The sequence below is a fragment of the Octopus bimaculoides genome, chromosome 4, assembly GCF_046866305.1.
Source record: "Octopus bimaculoides isolate indiv1 chromosome 4, ASM4686630v1, whole genome shotgun sequence".
NCBI lineage: Eukaryota > Metazoa > Mollusca > Cephalopoda > Octopoda > Octopodidae > Octopus > Octopus bimaculoides.
The window spans coordinates 19111091-19125966 of NC_142931.1; the positions used below are offsets into that span (position 1 = coordinate 19111091).

General features: G+C 37.6%; 1 protein-coding gene across 1 annotated transcript in view; it reads left to right on the forward strand.

Moving 5' to 3' along the window:
- The window catches only part of LOC106881343 (uncharacterized), a 152710-nt gene that overhangs the window by 1372 nt on the left and 136462 nt on the right, over positions 1 to 14876 (forward strand). Inside the window, exon 2 of the mRNA XM_052966923.2 lies at positions 977 to 1124. Within this exon, the coding sequence (XP_052822883.2) occupies positions 977 to 1124 (148 nt within the window). The remainder of the gene's footprint in view (positions 1 to 976; positions 1125 to 14876) is intronic.

Consider the following 14876-nt stretch of genomic DNA (forward strand, 5'->3'; position numbering starts at 1 on the left):
AAATACAAAAAATGAAACATTTTAAAAGTTTTCGATATTTTGTTGCCAAATTTGAATATTTTTTATACAGGCTACAATTTTGGCCTTCTTAATAGATTTCTCTCATATTCAAGAACAGCAGCAGTGTTGTTATTGCTGTGGTTTAGACCCTAAATCAACCCTGATGAAGCAGACTAATGATTGAAAACATTTCATCTGTGACCTCTTATATTTGAATATATTTAAATATATTGGAGTACATTGTCTAATATGTTCTTTTTTCCCAAATGTAATTTGAGGGAAAGTTATTTGCTATTTCAAGTTGTCCAAACAATTGCATGGAGGGTCTGTCATTGGATTGGAGCCTCTACATAGTCACTTAATGGGCAAGAAATAGCAGCTAAATTTATTTCAAATCACACCCTGACATGTTAAAAGGAAGAAGGAAACACTGGATCATGTGACCCTAGATATATTATATCTGTAAAATAGTGTAGATGACACAGTTCTATATTTAAGAGGTGAGGAATTATGCACATTATTTACATTATTTACATTTGATGGATATTTGTCCTCATCTTCTTGTTTGTTGTTAACACAGAAGTGTGGACTTATCCACATAAGTCCACACTTCTCTCTTAACAACAAACAAGAAGATGAGGACAAATATCCGTCAAATGTAAATAATGTAAATAACATAGTGTAGAAGAGATGATCAAACCAGAAATACTTTTAATCAAAACATCATTGGCTCCAGCTCATATCCGAGCATTGGGTTTGTCAGTTTCTATCCAGTCTCCGCGGCTGATGTCTGTGCCAAAAGTGACTTTGTAGTCCAAGTCGGTGGTGAAAGAGTCATGGGTAGAACTCACACGGGATGGTATCTCAATTAGAACATAGGTCTAATCAATCAGGCCTGACCTAGGGCCAAATAAGAAAAGGAAGAACAACAGCAGCAGCCACAAGTCTCTGACAAGCAACTATTTCTTTCTTGTAGGTTCCACCTTTCATGGATGATGCCCAAGATAAGAGTGATTTTCAAGAGAAAGGTCTCACTGTCTCTGAGCACTTTACCTCCTTGGTGTATGGATTCCAACTTGATAAACACTACAACCATGAAAAAACCAATGCCAGTATAATGGAAGGTGAATCCTTACTACTTTTTCAATACTAATATCGCTCTCCTCCTCCTTCTCTCTCTCCTTCTTTGTTAGAATCATTAGAGAGTCAGACAGAATATTTCATATTTGTTCGGGCTCCCTGTGCTCTGAGTTTAAATCCAGCCAAGGTCAACTTTGTCCCTTATCCTTTCAGGGTTGTTAAAAAAAAAGTACTGATCCAAAGTGGTGGGTTAGAAGAAGTGTAAGAATGTTGGACCAGATGCTTTGTAATATTTGTTTCACTTCTTTATGTTCTGAGTTCAAATACCACCATAGCCTACCCATCACCCAGTTTAACACTGGCATCTGACACCTTTAGTGAAGTCCATTCTGCTGCAAGCATTTGGGCAGGTTTCCACTTTGAGGATACTTTCCTCCCTCCCTCCCTCCCTCCCTCTCTCCTACCAATATCAGAGGCTCTCTAATGGATCATAAGCACAGCCTTCTCTCATGATTTAGGGTTATCACAGCAAAGGCCTGTTATGGGCTCTTGGACACGTAATGCAGGAGCTTTAACCTGGTTTCTATGGAGTATAAGTGATTGAGATTACAATACCATCACCTCTACTGAATGGGGCACAGGTCCATTGCAGAGTTAACTTCCACCTATTGCTGGAACTCATTTACAGCTGGAACAATTTACTACTGGAGAAATGTAAAATGAAATGTTTTGTTCAAGAAGACAATACACTGCCCTATCTAGGAATCGAAACCATGATCTCATGATCATGGGTGCAACACCCAAACCACTAGGCCATGTGCCTTGGTCTCTTGTCTTAAAGATAAAAATCATTTTCAACATAAAGACTGCAAAAATCAGTTTAATGCATTTCTTTACACATTAGTCAATGATGCTGTCTTGTTTAGAGAACATCGTGGCTGGTTTATATATTTTCTCAGGGTCTTCTTTTTACCTTTTAATAAAAAAATAAAGGATATCACCCATGACAATTTATTTTGTTAGGGCCTTTGAGACTGAGGGGAGTGTGTGGCCTAGTGGTTGTACTCGTGATCACAAAATTGGGGTTTCAATTCCCAGACCAAACTGTGCTGTGTTCTTGAGCAAAACACTTCATTTCATGTTGCTCCAGTCCACCCTGCTGTAAATGAGTAACCCTGTTAAGGACTGGCATTTTTTTCAAGGGGTATGGTGTGATTTCAGTCACTTACGTACGATTATGACCCTTATGAGTTCTAGGACTCGAGACAGTACTTACTTATTTTGAGATTGTTTGGAGGAATGGAGAAAGATATCCAGAAAGTGGAGAGCTATCTTGAATGCTTGCAGCAGAGCAAATTCTTCTAAAGTCTATCAGGAACCAACTGGGTGACAGATTAAGTCTGTCTCCTCTAAACCCAGACTGAAAGAACCAGAATCTCATAAAATGTGACCACTCAATCATCTATTCTCCCTCTCAACTAAGAGGACTCATTAGTCTTGCTAGTTACAAGATCACCTCACAAGTGCTGGTACCATGGAAAGAAGTACCTAGTATACTCGATAAAGAAGTTAGCATTGGGAAGGGCAGCAAGCCATAGAAACCATGCTGAAACTAAGACACAATGTACTCATCTGACCTGAAGGATTCTGTCTAACCATCCAACCATGTCAGCATGAAAAGCTAGCATAAAAATGATGATGATGACGATGATGATGATGACAATGGTGATAATCTCATCCAATACTCTCATAATTCTGATAATCCACCACCCTGGTTTATTACTTCATTTTATCAAACTTGAAAGCATGAATCACAAAAGTGACCTTAACAGGATTTGAACTCAGAATGCTGGTAGTCAGAACTACATGGCATTTTGTCCCCTGCTCTAACAACTGCCAATTGTTTTCTTCTATCTTCTTTAGTTTGTTTGATTGCTTTGATTATTAGAACTGAGAAACTAACTACCTTCACACATAAGTTTTTAGATTTTTAGAGAGGAAAAACTATAAGTTTGTTGTTGATGTTGTTGTTGTTTAGCCCCAGGTTAGCCTTGGTTGAGCAGACCTATCATCAAAAGCAATTTTAGCCATGACCATCTTGTCTTATTATTTTCAGTGCATCAAGGCGGCGAGCTGGCAGGAACGTTAGCATGTCGGGCGAAATGCTTAGCGGTATTTCGTCTGCTGTTACGTTCTGAGTTCAAATTCCGCGGAGGTCTACTTTGTCTTTCATCTTTTCGGGGTCGATAAATTAAGTACCAGTTACGCACTGGGGTCGATGTAATCGACTTAATCCCTTTGTCTGTTCTTGTTTGTCCCCTCTATGTTTAGCCCCTTGTGGGCAATAAAGAAATAAGAAACATTAGCATGCCAGGCAAAATGCTTAGCGATATTTCACCTGTCTTTACATTCTGAGTTCAAATTCCACCAAGGTCGACTTTGCATTTCATCCTTTTGGAGTCGATAAATTAATAGCAGTTGCATACTGGGGTCGATCTAATCAACTAGCCCCCTCCCCCAAAATTTCAGGCCTTGTGCCTAGAGTTGAAAATATTATTTTCAGTGTTACTATGACTACAATTATCCTGTTTTCAATCCATCCATCCATTATTGCATCCCCACTCGCTATTTCTGAGAAGGTCGTCGGGTGGCGGAGTAAAGTCCTCAGGCACCTCTTCCATAGGGTCCTGTCAGAAGTGTCTGTCATCATACTTCCCTGCTGGATTCCTAAGCACAACCAACTGAGTCCATGGATATTATCCAACCATTTTGTTCTTGATCTACTCCTACGTAGATCTCCTGCTCATTGTCTCAGCTTAAAGGATCTGTCTTGGATCCTTTCCTGAGAGATCCTGACCATATGTCCATAGTACTGTGAAGGTGCATGTCTTAGTGGTTAGAGTATTCACCCCATGATTGTAAGGTCATGAGTTCAATTCTAGCAACGCATTGTGTTCTTGAGAAGGTAGTCTAATACCTTATCCACTCAGTCTACTCACTTCATTACTGTACAAATGTACAGGCACTTTATTTCATGTTGCTCCAGTCCACTCAGCTGGCAAAAATGAGTAATACCTGTATTTCAAAGGGCCAGCCTTGTCACATTCTGTATCATACCAAATCCCCCTGGGAACTATGTTAAGGGTAAGCAAGTCTGTGGAGTGCTCAGCCACTTGCATGTTGATTTCATGAAAAGGCTGTCCCATTGATCAGATCAAGTGGAATCCTCTTCGCTGTAACTGATGGAGTGCCATAGTATTCAAGGTGTGACTTCTCAATGAAGAGAAGTAGTGGTTCCAATTTCTTTTAATTTTAAAAGATAATGTATGATTTGAGAGAGATTTGGCTATTATTTCTAGCATGTCATGCAGCTGCATGACATGCATGACAAAGGTTCTTGTGCTACCTCAATATTAATGATTCTAAGTGGATCAGAACCACAGGAAATTAAAGCCAGACAACAGAGAGCTTGTTGGAAAGGTAGCATTCTGAATTGAACATTTCATTGTATTAACTGTATTTGTAGGTAAATAAAATGCATTATACTTTTCCAAAAAAGTGTCTCAAAAAAACCCCCATTGGATCCCTATATGCAAAGGTGTACTGCCCATAAGATCTGAAACACTATAATCTTTTTTTCCTGAACATGTGCTGCTAAAACTGAAGTGCATCTGATATGCTGTGAATCTTTTATGCCACCAAATACTGTAGTTCAGTGCCTGTGGTATGGCCTAAGCTTGTGTCCCCGATCCTGTATGGTATCATCACATGTTTCTGATTCTTTTTTATCTATCCTAGCTAAAACATTCTCCACCATCCTGCAGATTTTTACCCAAAATGCAAGCATGGAAGATAAATGTTAAATGATGATGATGATAATGATGACAACGACAACAATGACGATGACAACGATGATGAAGGTGGTTGTGGTGGTTGTGGTGGTGATAATGGCGATGATGTGATATCATCCATTTATACAGCCATCTCACCTACATCCAATATCACCAATGCTAAATTGCAGAGAGAGAGAGAGAGAGAGAGAGAGAGATCTTGGATAAATGCACATGTATATATACCATGTGCATTTATCCTAGATATTACTGATTTTGTATACCTTCATCAAATTATTGCTATGAAGACATATATTTACTTGTATTTTTGAGGCTAACTGACCTTCTATTGATTTCTAACAAAGGCACAATACCTCAAATTAGGTCATGGAGTGATATCTTTAATAATGTTGATCCAGGGCGTGACTAATATTCATTTTATTGATCCTGAAGGTTGAATGAAAAAGATGGCCTTGTTGGGATTTAAAATCACATAGAGAGGTATAACAAAATATTATAGGGCATCCTTTTCCCACCACCCTACCAATTTTGTTTATTCATCACTGGCCTAATTAGTTCCAATATTGGTTTTGCCAAGGGGAGGGGGTAAGTTGACCCCAGTGTTTCTAAAAGTACTTATTTCATGAAAGGCAAAGTTGACCTTGGCAGAATTTGAACTCAGAACATAAAGACAGATGAAATTCTGCCAGGCAATTTCATTGGTATGCTAACGATACTTCCATATTTTGTTTTTAAATAAAGGTACGATGTGATTTGAGTAAATCTGGCTGCTATTTCTTGCAGCTTGAGTAACCATGTAGAAGATCACTTGTTGGGCTCATGGATCATCTAGTATATAATAGTGTTCATATGCATTGCTGTAAAATAGACAGATACTTTTTATGGATGCGTATGTATGTGTGTGTGTATGTGTGTACATATATACCATGTGCATTTATCTGGCATATACGTAGCATGCTTTCTCACACTTCCTTTACTAGTCTTGAGTTATTGTTAAATAAAAGGCCTAAGACACCTCATTGATATATCTCATTTACAATGTTAACCATCTGCTAGGCCTGAAGCAATCAAATAGATTTAGATTTAAGCAAGCATTACTCCACTCAGTGAATTATCAAGGAGAGAACAGGCAGACTATTTCTATGAAGCTTGTCTAATCTAATCCACACATGTGTACACGTGTGTGTGTGTGTGTGTGTGTGTGTGTGAGTATAATTTATTATTTGAAGTAATACTTTCTTAAGTCTAAATCCATTTGATTCCTTCAAGCCTAGCAGAAGGTTAACATGGTAAATGTTATTGATGAGGTATCTTAAGCTGTTGGTTTAGCAACTACTGAAAACCAGGAAAGGTAGAGGACGGAAAGCAGGCCAGGCATATGGTAGATAAATGCATATGATGTATACGTGCATGTATGCGTGTATATACATATATTCTGGCATTAGGAAGGGCATCCAGCCATAAAAACCATGCTGAAACAGACTGTGATGCTTGGTGCATGCAGTTCTCCAGCTTGTCACCTGATGTCAAACTGTCCAACCCATACCAGCATGGAAAACGGATGTTAAATGATGATGATGATGATGATGATATGTGTATGTAAAAAGCACTGGTGATGGTACCACATAGAAAGCACCCAGTAAAGTGGCCGGCATTAGGAAAGATCATCCAGCTGTAGAAACCTTGCTGAAACAGACATTGGAACCTGGTGCAGCTCCTGCCAAACCGTCTAACCCATGCCAACATGAAAAATGGACGTTAAATGATGATGATGATGATGATGATGATGATGATGATGATGATGATGATGATGATGATGATGATAATGATTGATGATGATGATGATGATGATGGTGGTGGTGGTGGTGGTGGTGGTGGTGGTGGTGGTGGTGGTGATATGACTATGTAGAAATGTATGTAATCTGTGTAATTATCCTTTCTAATTTTGAAATAAGGCAAGCAGTTTTGGGACAGAGAGAGAGTGTTAGTTGCTTATATTGACCAAATGTTGAACTGGTACTTATTTTATTGACTCCAAAAGGTTGAAAGGCAAAGTCGACCACAGCAGATTTGAATTCAGAATGTAAAGAGCCAGCAGAAACATCACTAAGCATTTTGTCTGAAATGCTAACGATCCTGCCAGCCTGCCACCTTATGTATCTATGTAATAATAGCATACAAACTATTGTATGTGCCGGGAGATGAACCATGAGTAAACAAGGAAGCATTTACATGGTAACCCAACCTGCTAGAAATAGCAGGTAAAATCACCATGAATCACTGGAAGTAACAGATATATATATATATATATATATATATATATATATATATATATATATAAATATATATATATATATATATATATATATAAAATCAAAAAAAGCAACACGGATTTTAAAGGTTATTGCAGTATGCACGTTTCATGCTATTCCATTACTTAAATAAATGGAGTAGCATGAAATGTGCGTACTGCAATAACCTTTAAAATCTGTGTTGCTTTTTTTGATTTTTGATCACCTTGTTTTTGGAATTGTTTGGATAATACCACACTATATTCTGGTGCCTAAACTTAAGTGCCACATTCAATTTTGAATATATATATATATATAGGCGTAGGAGTGGCTGTGTGGTAAGTAGCTTGCTTACCAACCACATGGTTCTGGGTTCAGTCCCACTGCGTGGCACCTTAGGCAAGTGTCTTCTACTATAGCCTCGGGCTGACCAAAGCCTTATGAGTGGATTTGGTAGACGGAAACTGAAAGAAGCCTGTCGTATATATGTATATATATGTATGTTTGCATGTCTGTGTTTGTCCCCCCAACATCGCTTGACAACTGATGCTGGTGTGTTTACGTCCCCGTAACATAGTGGTTCGTCAAAATAGACCGATAGAATAAGTATTAGACTTCCAAAGAATAAGTCCTGGGGTCGATTTGCTTGACTAAAGGTGGTGCTCCAGCATGGCCACAGTTAAATGACTGAAACAAGTAAAGAGTATATATCATCATCATCATCGTTTAACGTCCGCTTTCCATGCTAGCATGGGTTGGACGATTTGACTGAGGACTGGTGAAACCGGATAGCAACACCAGGCTCCAATCTAATTTGGCAGAGTTTCTACAGCTGGATGCCCTTCCTAACGCCAACCACTCAGAGAGTGTAGTATATATATATATATATATATATATATATATATATATATATAAAGGATAATAAGAGTGAAAAAACTACAGAAGGCTTGTGTTACATGGTTAAAGTATATATTTAAATTATGTCAGAAAAATGTTAGAAAAATGTTATAAAATCTTTTTGGTATATAAACAATGTATTTTGAGAAATAACCGGTTTCGTGTTGTCTTTTCAAATTTCTCTACTTCATTGTAACGTGTTCGCTCCATATATTCTTATTGTGAAGGTACGTGGCTTAGTGGTTAGGAGCATTCAGGCAAGTCCACAGATTGGACACAAGAAAGGATTGTTATGGTTTGTTATACAAATTGGCTGGCATGTTAGTTTGAGACTTTGTCTTTGCCCTCAAGTTTTTAAGATGACCTTGCTGACACAATTTGTAATTATTTATGCCTTTATAGCAAGTTAACCTCCATTCGTTTATGTACTGGATTCCCTTCATTTAACTAGATCACTCTCCTGCAGATTTCAGACTTAAATTTAAGTTTGTATAAAAATGTGGAAATATATTTCTAACATGTTCTTGTACACTTGAATGTAAAAGACATTTGCAGTAGGATCTTGTCTTGGAGAAAAATATCTTTTTATGAACTTTCTGTGAAAAACACATATCCAAGTGATATCAGTGAACTACCAGACACACTGTTTTGGCATGTTTTCACCTCCTCAGAAAAAGAATCTGCTTCAGTCATTTGGAGCTAAGGCAGAACTTTTGTTCCTATATATAAGAAACCTCAAATAATACATTTGCTGGTATGTTCTAAGGTTTGCCAAGTGAGAATTAATTTAGTATAAACATATAAAACAGAATGGATCAAAATAAAGCTGTGTGTATTTATTTTTAACATGTTCTAGTACAATAGAATACGAAAGGCATTTTTTGCAGTAGTTTCCTGTTTTTGCAGAAATGAAAACAAAGTTGTTTTCGAATGGATTTGAACTTAGAATAAAAGGCATTTAGTCTTGCGTTCTTTCATTTACCCTTTCAGCTTTCCCACCACATAAACTTGAATTGATCCAATTCATTGAGAGAAGCTAATTATTTAAACCAAAGAACATTGTCTAGAATGGTAAAGAACTATTCATGACAATGGCTATTTAATCCTTTAGCATTCAGATTACTTTGCCAAATGTAATGCTTACTTATTTACATTGTTTTGAATTGATCATGCATTATTTTGTAGCTTCAATATTTCGATGACGTGATTGCATATTTTTAGAATGACATTGTAGGGTAGGTGTGAGAGGTTGGATCTGGTGAGTTTTAGTGTAAAACATATAGAATAGTTGGGCCAGTTATGGTTTAAATGTTAAATGGTCTATAGTCCAGCAAACCCAAAAGCTGTAATTTTTTTTGCATATTTTTTCATCAGCTTCAAACCAATATCTTATAGTGTTGTATATACAAAACATACCTTTTCTCTGTGAACAAACAGGTTCGTTTTATTTATTGCTCTGGATCTATAAAATTTATTTCTTAAACATAATAAAATCTGTCACAACATAGAAATGAACCTAAAATATATATATACTAAAATAAAACCATCTGCTAGTAATAAATTACAAACTGTAGACAGTTCAGAATAGAACTTTTCTCTCTTTATTTCATGTCAAGAAATCAGAGGTTTATTGCTGTTTCTATTACATGAGCCAACAAGAATCTTTACATGTATTGTGCATAAACTTGTTCATTAACTTCTTCACAATGACATTTCTAATGAAATATAGTGACTGTGTTCAAATTTATTCAGAAGATAATTAACCTTTTTCTTACCATATTTTTAATGGCATACATGACCTTCATTTAAAAAAAGTTTTAAATAATTAAAAATTTAATAAAATACCTTTGTCATTATTAAGCTGGTGTTTGGAACATAGATTAACATGAAATTTTGATGGTAGGTTTTAATGTAAATTGCATTAAAAAAGCCCCTTTATATCATGGAACAAAGGGCTGGTTGGTATCAAAATGGTGAAACATTTGGTGAGATATAATATAATACCTAAGTACTTCATTGATGAACTGATGTTTGGAGTGTAATTAAATGAATGTTTTTGATATAAAATTATGATAGGAAATTTTTAATTTAAACATAAGCACCGTTGCCAGTACCGCCTGACTGGCCTTGTAGGGTTTTCGAGCGAGATCGTTGCCAGTGCCCCTGGACTGGCTCTTGTGTGGGTGGCACATAAAAGACACCATTTCGAGCGTGGCTGTTTTCATGCGGGTGACACGTAAAAGCACCCACTACACTCTCTGAGTGGTTGGCGTTAGGAAGGGCATCCAGCTGTAGAAACTCTGCCAAATTAGATTGGAGCCTGGTGTAACCATCCGGTTGCACCAGTCCTCAGTCAAATCGTCCAACCCATGCTAGCATGGAAAGCGGACGTTAAACGATGATGATGATGATGATGATAAGCACATAAAAACATAAGGTTTTTATCATGAAATCATGGCTCTCTGATGGGTTGGTATCAGAGAAGTTAAATTCAACATCTGCAATGATAATTTTTTACTCAGGTCTAATGTAATATACTCATAGAAAGTGTAGAGTCATTTGAATTAACTCATGTAAAGGAACTTCTATATGGTTACTCAATCTGCTAGAAGTAACTCCCAAACTTCCTTTGAAATCAGACTTATTTTTTAAAAATGTAGCCCCCCAAAAAACTTCTAAAAATACAGAATGGTTATGACTAGAATGTCTTTAATTGTAAGTCTGCTTGATCCTATTATGTCATTCTGAAAATAAACAATAACATCATCAAAATCTTGAAGCTACAAGATACTGCATGATCAATTCAAAACAATAAGCATTACATTTAGCAGAATAAGGGCTCAGAAACTTGTATGTGATTGCTTGATCTGCTCGAAGCAGCAGTCAAATTGCTCTCAAATCACACTCAGTTATCTTAGGAAACAGAAGGTGGTGTGCTGGCAGAATTGTTAGACTGTCAGGTGGCGAGCTGGCAGAAACGTTAGCACGTTGGGTGAAATGCTTAGCAGTATTCCTTCTGCTGTTACGTTCTGAGTTCAAACTCCGCCAAGGTTGACTTTGCCTCTCATCCTTTCAGGGTCGATAAATTAAGTACCAGTTATGCACTGGGTCGATGTAATCGACTTAATCCCTTTGTCTGTCCTTGTTTGTCCTCTCTATGTTTAGCCCCTTGTGGGCAGTAAAGAAATAAGAGTTGTTAGACTGTCAGTCAAAATGCTTAGCGACATTTCTTCCAGCTCCTCATGTTCTCAGTTCAAATTCTATCAAGATCTATTTTGCCTTTCATCCCTTCAGAATACTTGACTGGTACAAGTATGAGGGATGATGTAATTGACTTGACCCCTCCCCTCAAAGTTGCTAGCCTTGTGCCAAAATTAGAATGAACTAACTTTAGCAAATAGAATTTGGATAGTGTAGTCTGAATTACACTTTTTTTCTTTTAACTTTTACTTGTTTCAGCCATTGGACCGTGGCCATGCTGGGGTATCACCTCGAAAGGTTTCAGTCAAACAAATCAATCTCTGTACTTATCTTTTTTTTCATATCTGGAATTTATTCTATTGGATCTTTTGCTGAACTGCTAAGTTATAAGGATATAAATAAACCAACACTAGTCGTCAAGCAGTGTGAGGACAGACACAAACACAGACACACACACAGATGCATCCATCCATCCATCCATCCATCTATCCATCTGTCCATCCATCCGTTCATCTGCCCATCCATCCATCCGTCCGTCTGTCCGTCCGTCCCTCCGTCCGTCCATCAGTCCATCCATCCATCCATCCATCCATCTGTCCATCCATCCATCCATCCATCCATCCATCCATCCATCTATCCATCTGTCCATCCATCCGTTCATCCGCCCATCCATCCATCCGTCCGTCTGTCTGTCCGTCCCTCCGTCCGTCCATCAGTCCATCCATCCATCCATCCATCCATCTGTCCATCCATCCATCCATCCATCCATCCATCCATCCATCTATCCATCTGTCCATCCATCCGTTCATCCGCCCATCCATCCATCCGTCCGTCTGTCTGTCCGTCCCTCCGTCCGTCCATCAGTCCATCCATCCATCCATCCATCCATCTGTCCATCCATCCATCCATCCATCCATCCATCCATCCATCTATCCATCTGTCCATCCATCCGTTCATCCGCCCATCCATCCATCCGTCCGTCTGTCTGTCCGTCCCTCCGTCCGTCCATCAGTCCATCCATCCATCCATCCATCCATCTGTCCATCCATCCATCCATCCATCCATCCATCCATCCATCTATCCATCTGTCCATCCATCCGTTCATCCGCCCATCCATCCATCCGTCCGTCTGTCTGTCCGTCCCTCCGTCCGTCCATCAGTCCATCCATCCATCCATCCATCCATCCATCCATCCATCCATCAGGCAAAAGAGTTTCTGGTACATTCCTCTGGCTTGCAAGCTCATGCCAAACCATCCAACCAATGCCAGCATGGAAAACAGATGTAAATGATGATGATGATGATGATAATGATGACACTCACACATGTATATATGACATGCTCCTTTCAGTTTCTATCTCCAAAATCCATTCACAAGGCTTTGGTCAGTCTTGGGGCCATAAAAGTTGACACTCGACTAAGATGCCATACAACGGGGACTGAACCCAAAACCATGTGATTCAAATTTCTTCCTGACACTCATCCCAAAGCGAGAGGGTCACATAAGGAGTGTCTTTATTGATAGGTACACATGATTTCACATCAGGAATCTTACAAAACAAATACAATAAGCGTAGCATCATTTATTAGTTTAATGACAATTACAACATGTGAAAACAAATTCAAATGTCTCTGGAACTTTCAAATGTTCAGTATAGTGCCACTATACTGAAATGTTCAAGAGTGCCACTCTTGAAGTACAAAGAAAGTTTTGTAATCAATTGGAAACCACATGCTATGAGCTTGTAACCAAATGCTTTATTCATGCAACCACTTCATCACTCTTAACTGTATCACTTATTTATTCAATTATGAGGACAATGTAATTGCCAAGCAGAAGTGAAATGTGGAGCACTTAGTATAAGTAGTTTAAAATTGAAAAGATTGATTTCATGCAATTCTATGTATATAAATTTGTATATATATATATATATATATATTTATATATATATATATATATATATATATATATATATATATATATATATATATATATATATAAAATCAAAATAAGCAACATGGATCACCTTGCTTTTAGAATGGTTTTTGGATAATATCATACTATATTCTGGTGCCTAAACATAAGTACCATATTCAATTTTGAATCTAAATCTAAATCTATATATATATATATATCTAACTCTTCGAAATGCTTAGTTTTAGAATGGTGGCAGCTGATGAAGTAAATGTTCTCTATGTAGCCTGTGTGTTTTCTGTGCTCTGTTTATGATCTGTTTTTCATTTTGTCCATGACTTTTTGTGATGTCCTGTACCCAGATATGCATCTATATATACATGTAGATGTAGGTATGTACATACATGTACGTATATATGCATATACTCACATATTATTTGTATTATTATTATTATATATATATATAGGTGTAAGAGTGGCTGTGTGGTAAGTAGCTTGCTTATGAACCACATGGTTCCGGGTTCAGTCCCACTGCATGGCACCCTGAGCAAGTGTCATCTACTATAGCCTTGGGCCGACCAAAGTCTTGTGAGTGGATTTGGTAGACAGAAACTGAAAGAAGCACATCATATATATGTATATATATGTGTGTGTATATGTTTGTGCGCCTGTGTTTGTCCCACCAACATCGCTTGACAACCGATGCTGGTGTGTTTACGTCCCCGTAACATAGTGGTTCGGCAAAAGAGGTCAATAGAATAAGTACTAGGCTTCCAAAGAATAAGTCCTGGGGTTGATCTGTTCGACTAAAGGCGGTGCTCCAGCATGGCCACAGTCAAATGACCGAAACAAGTAAAAGATATATATATATATATCCTTTTGTTGTTTACACCACCTGTCCTCGTCTGTTGTTGTTTTTTCGTACGTTCTCCCATATATATATTGATAGAAAAGGTAAGACAACAAAAGAGGGAAAGAGACCTCGATATTATGTAAATAGAGGAATTTATCTGTAATATAATATGTGACAATTATTCGGTTGCCATAATAAAACTTCATGTTTCACATGTTGAGGCGGAAATCTGCTCCGACTTCTCGTCAGTTATTAAGGACAATCAAAAAATGCTATGCCAGAGCAGATTTCCACCCCGACATCTGAAACTCAGAGTTTTATTATGGCAACCGAATAATTGTCACATATTATATTACAGATGTATATATATATATATATATATAGAAAGAGAGAGAGAGAGAGAGAAATGAATAGAGAAAGAGGGAGAGACAGAGAGACTAAGAGACATGTGTGTGTGTTTGGTACATGTGCCTCCCTTTCTCTCTCTCTCTCTGAGCTGGCCAAAGCCTTGTGAATGGACTTGGTAGACCGAAACAGATAAAAGCCAGACGTATATATGTGTGTGTATATGTATGAATGTGTGTATGTATGCCTGTGTGTATGTATGTATGTATAAGTATACATCCCCACTTTTCATCACCATTGCTTATTTTTCTTGTCTTTTCTCTTGAAGTTGTTCTTATTTTCATTGTTTTGGATTCTTTGGTTTTTCTTTCATCTCCCTACGGAATTCTTTAACAAGCTTTCATCAATTACTTTTTTGGTTTCTTTTAAATTTATTTACAGTT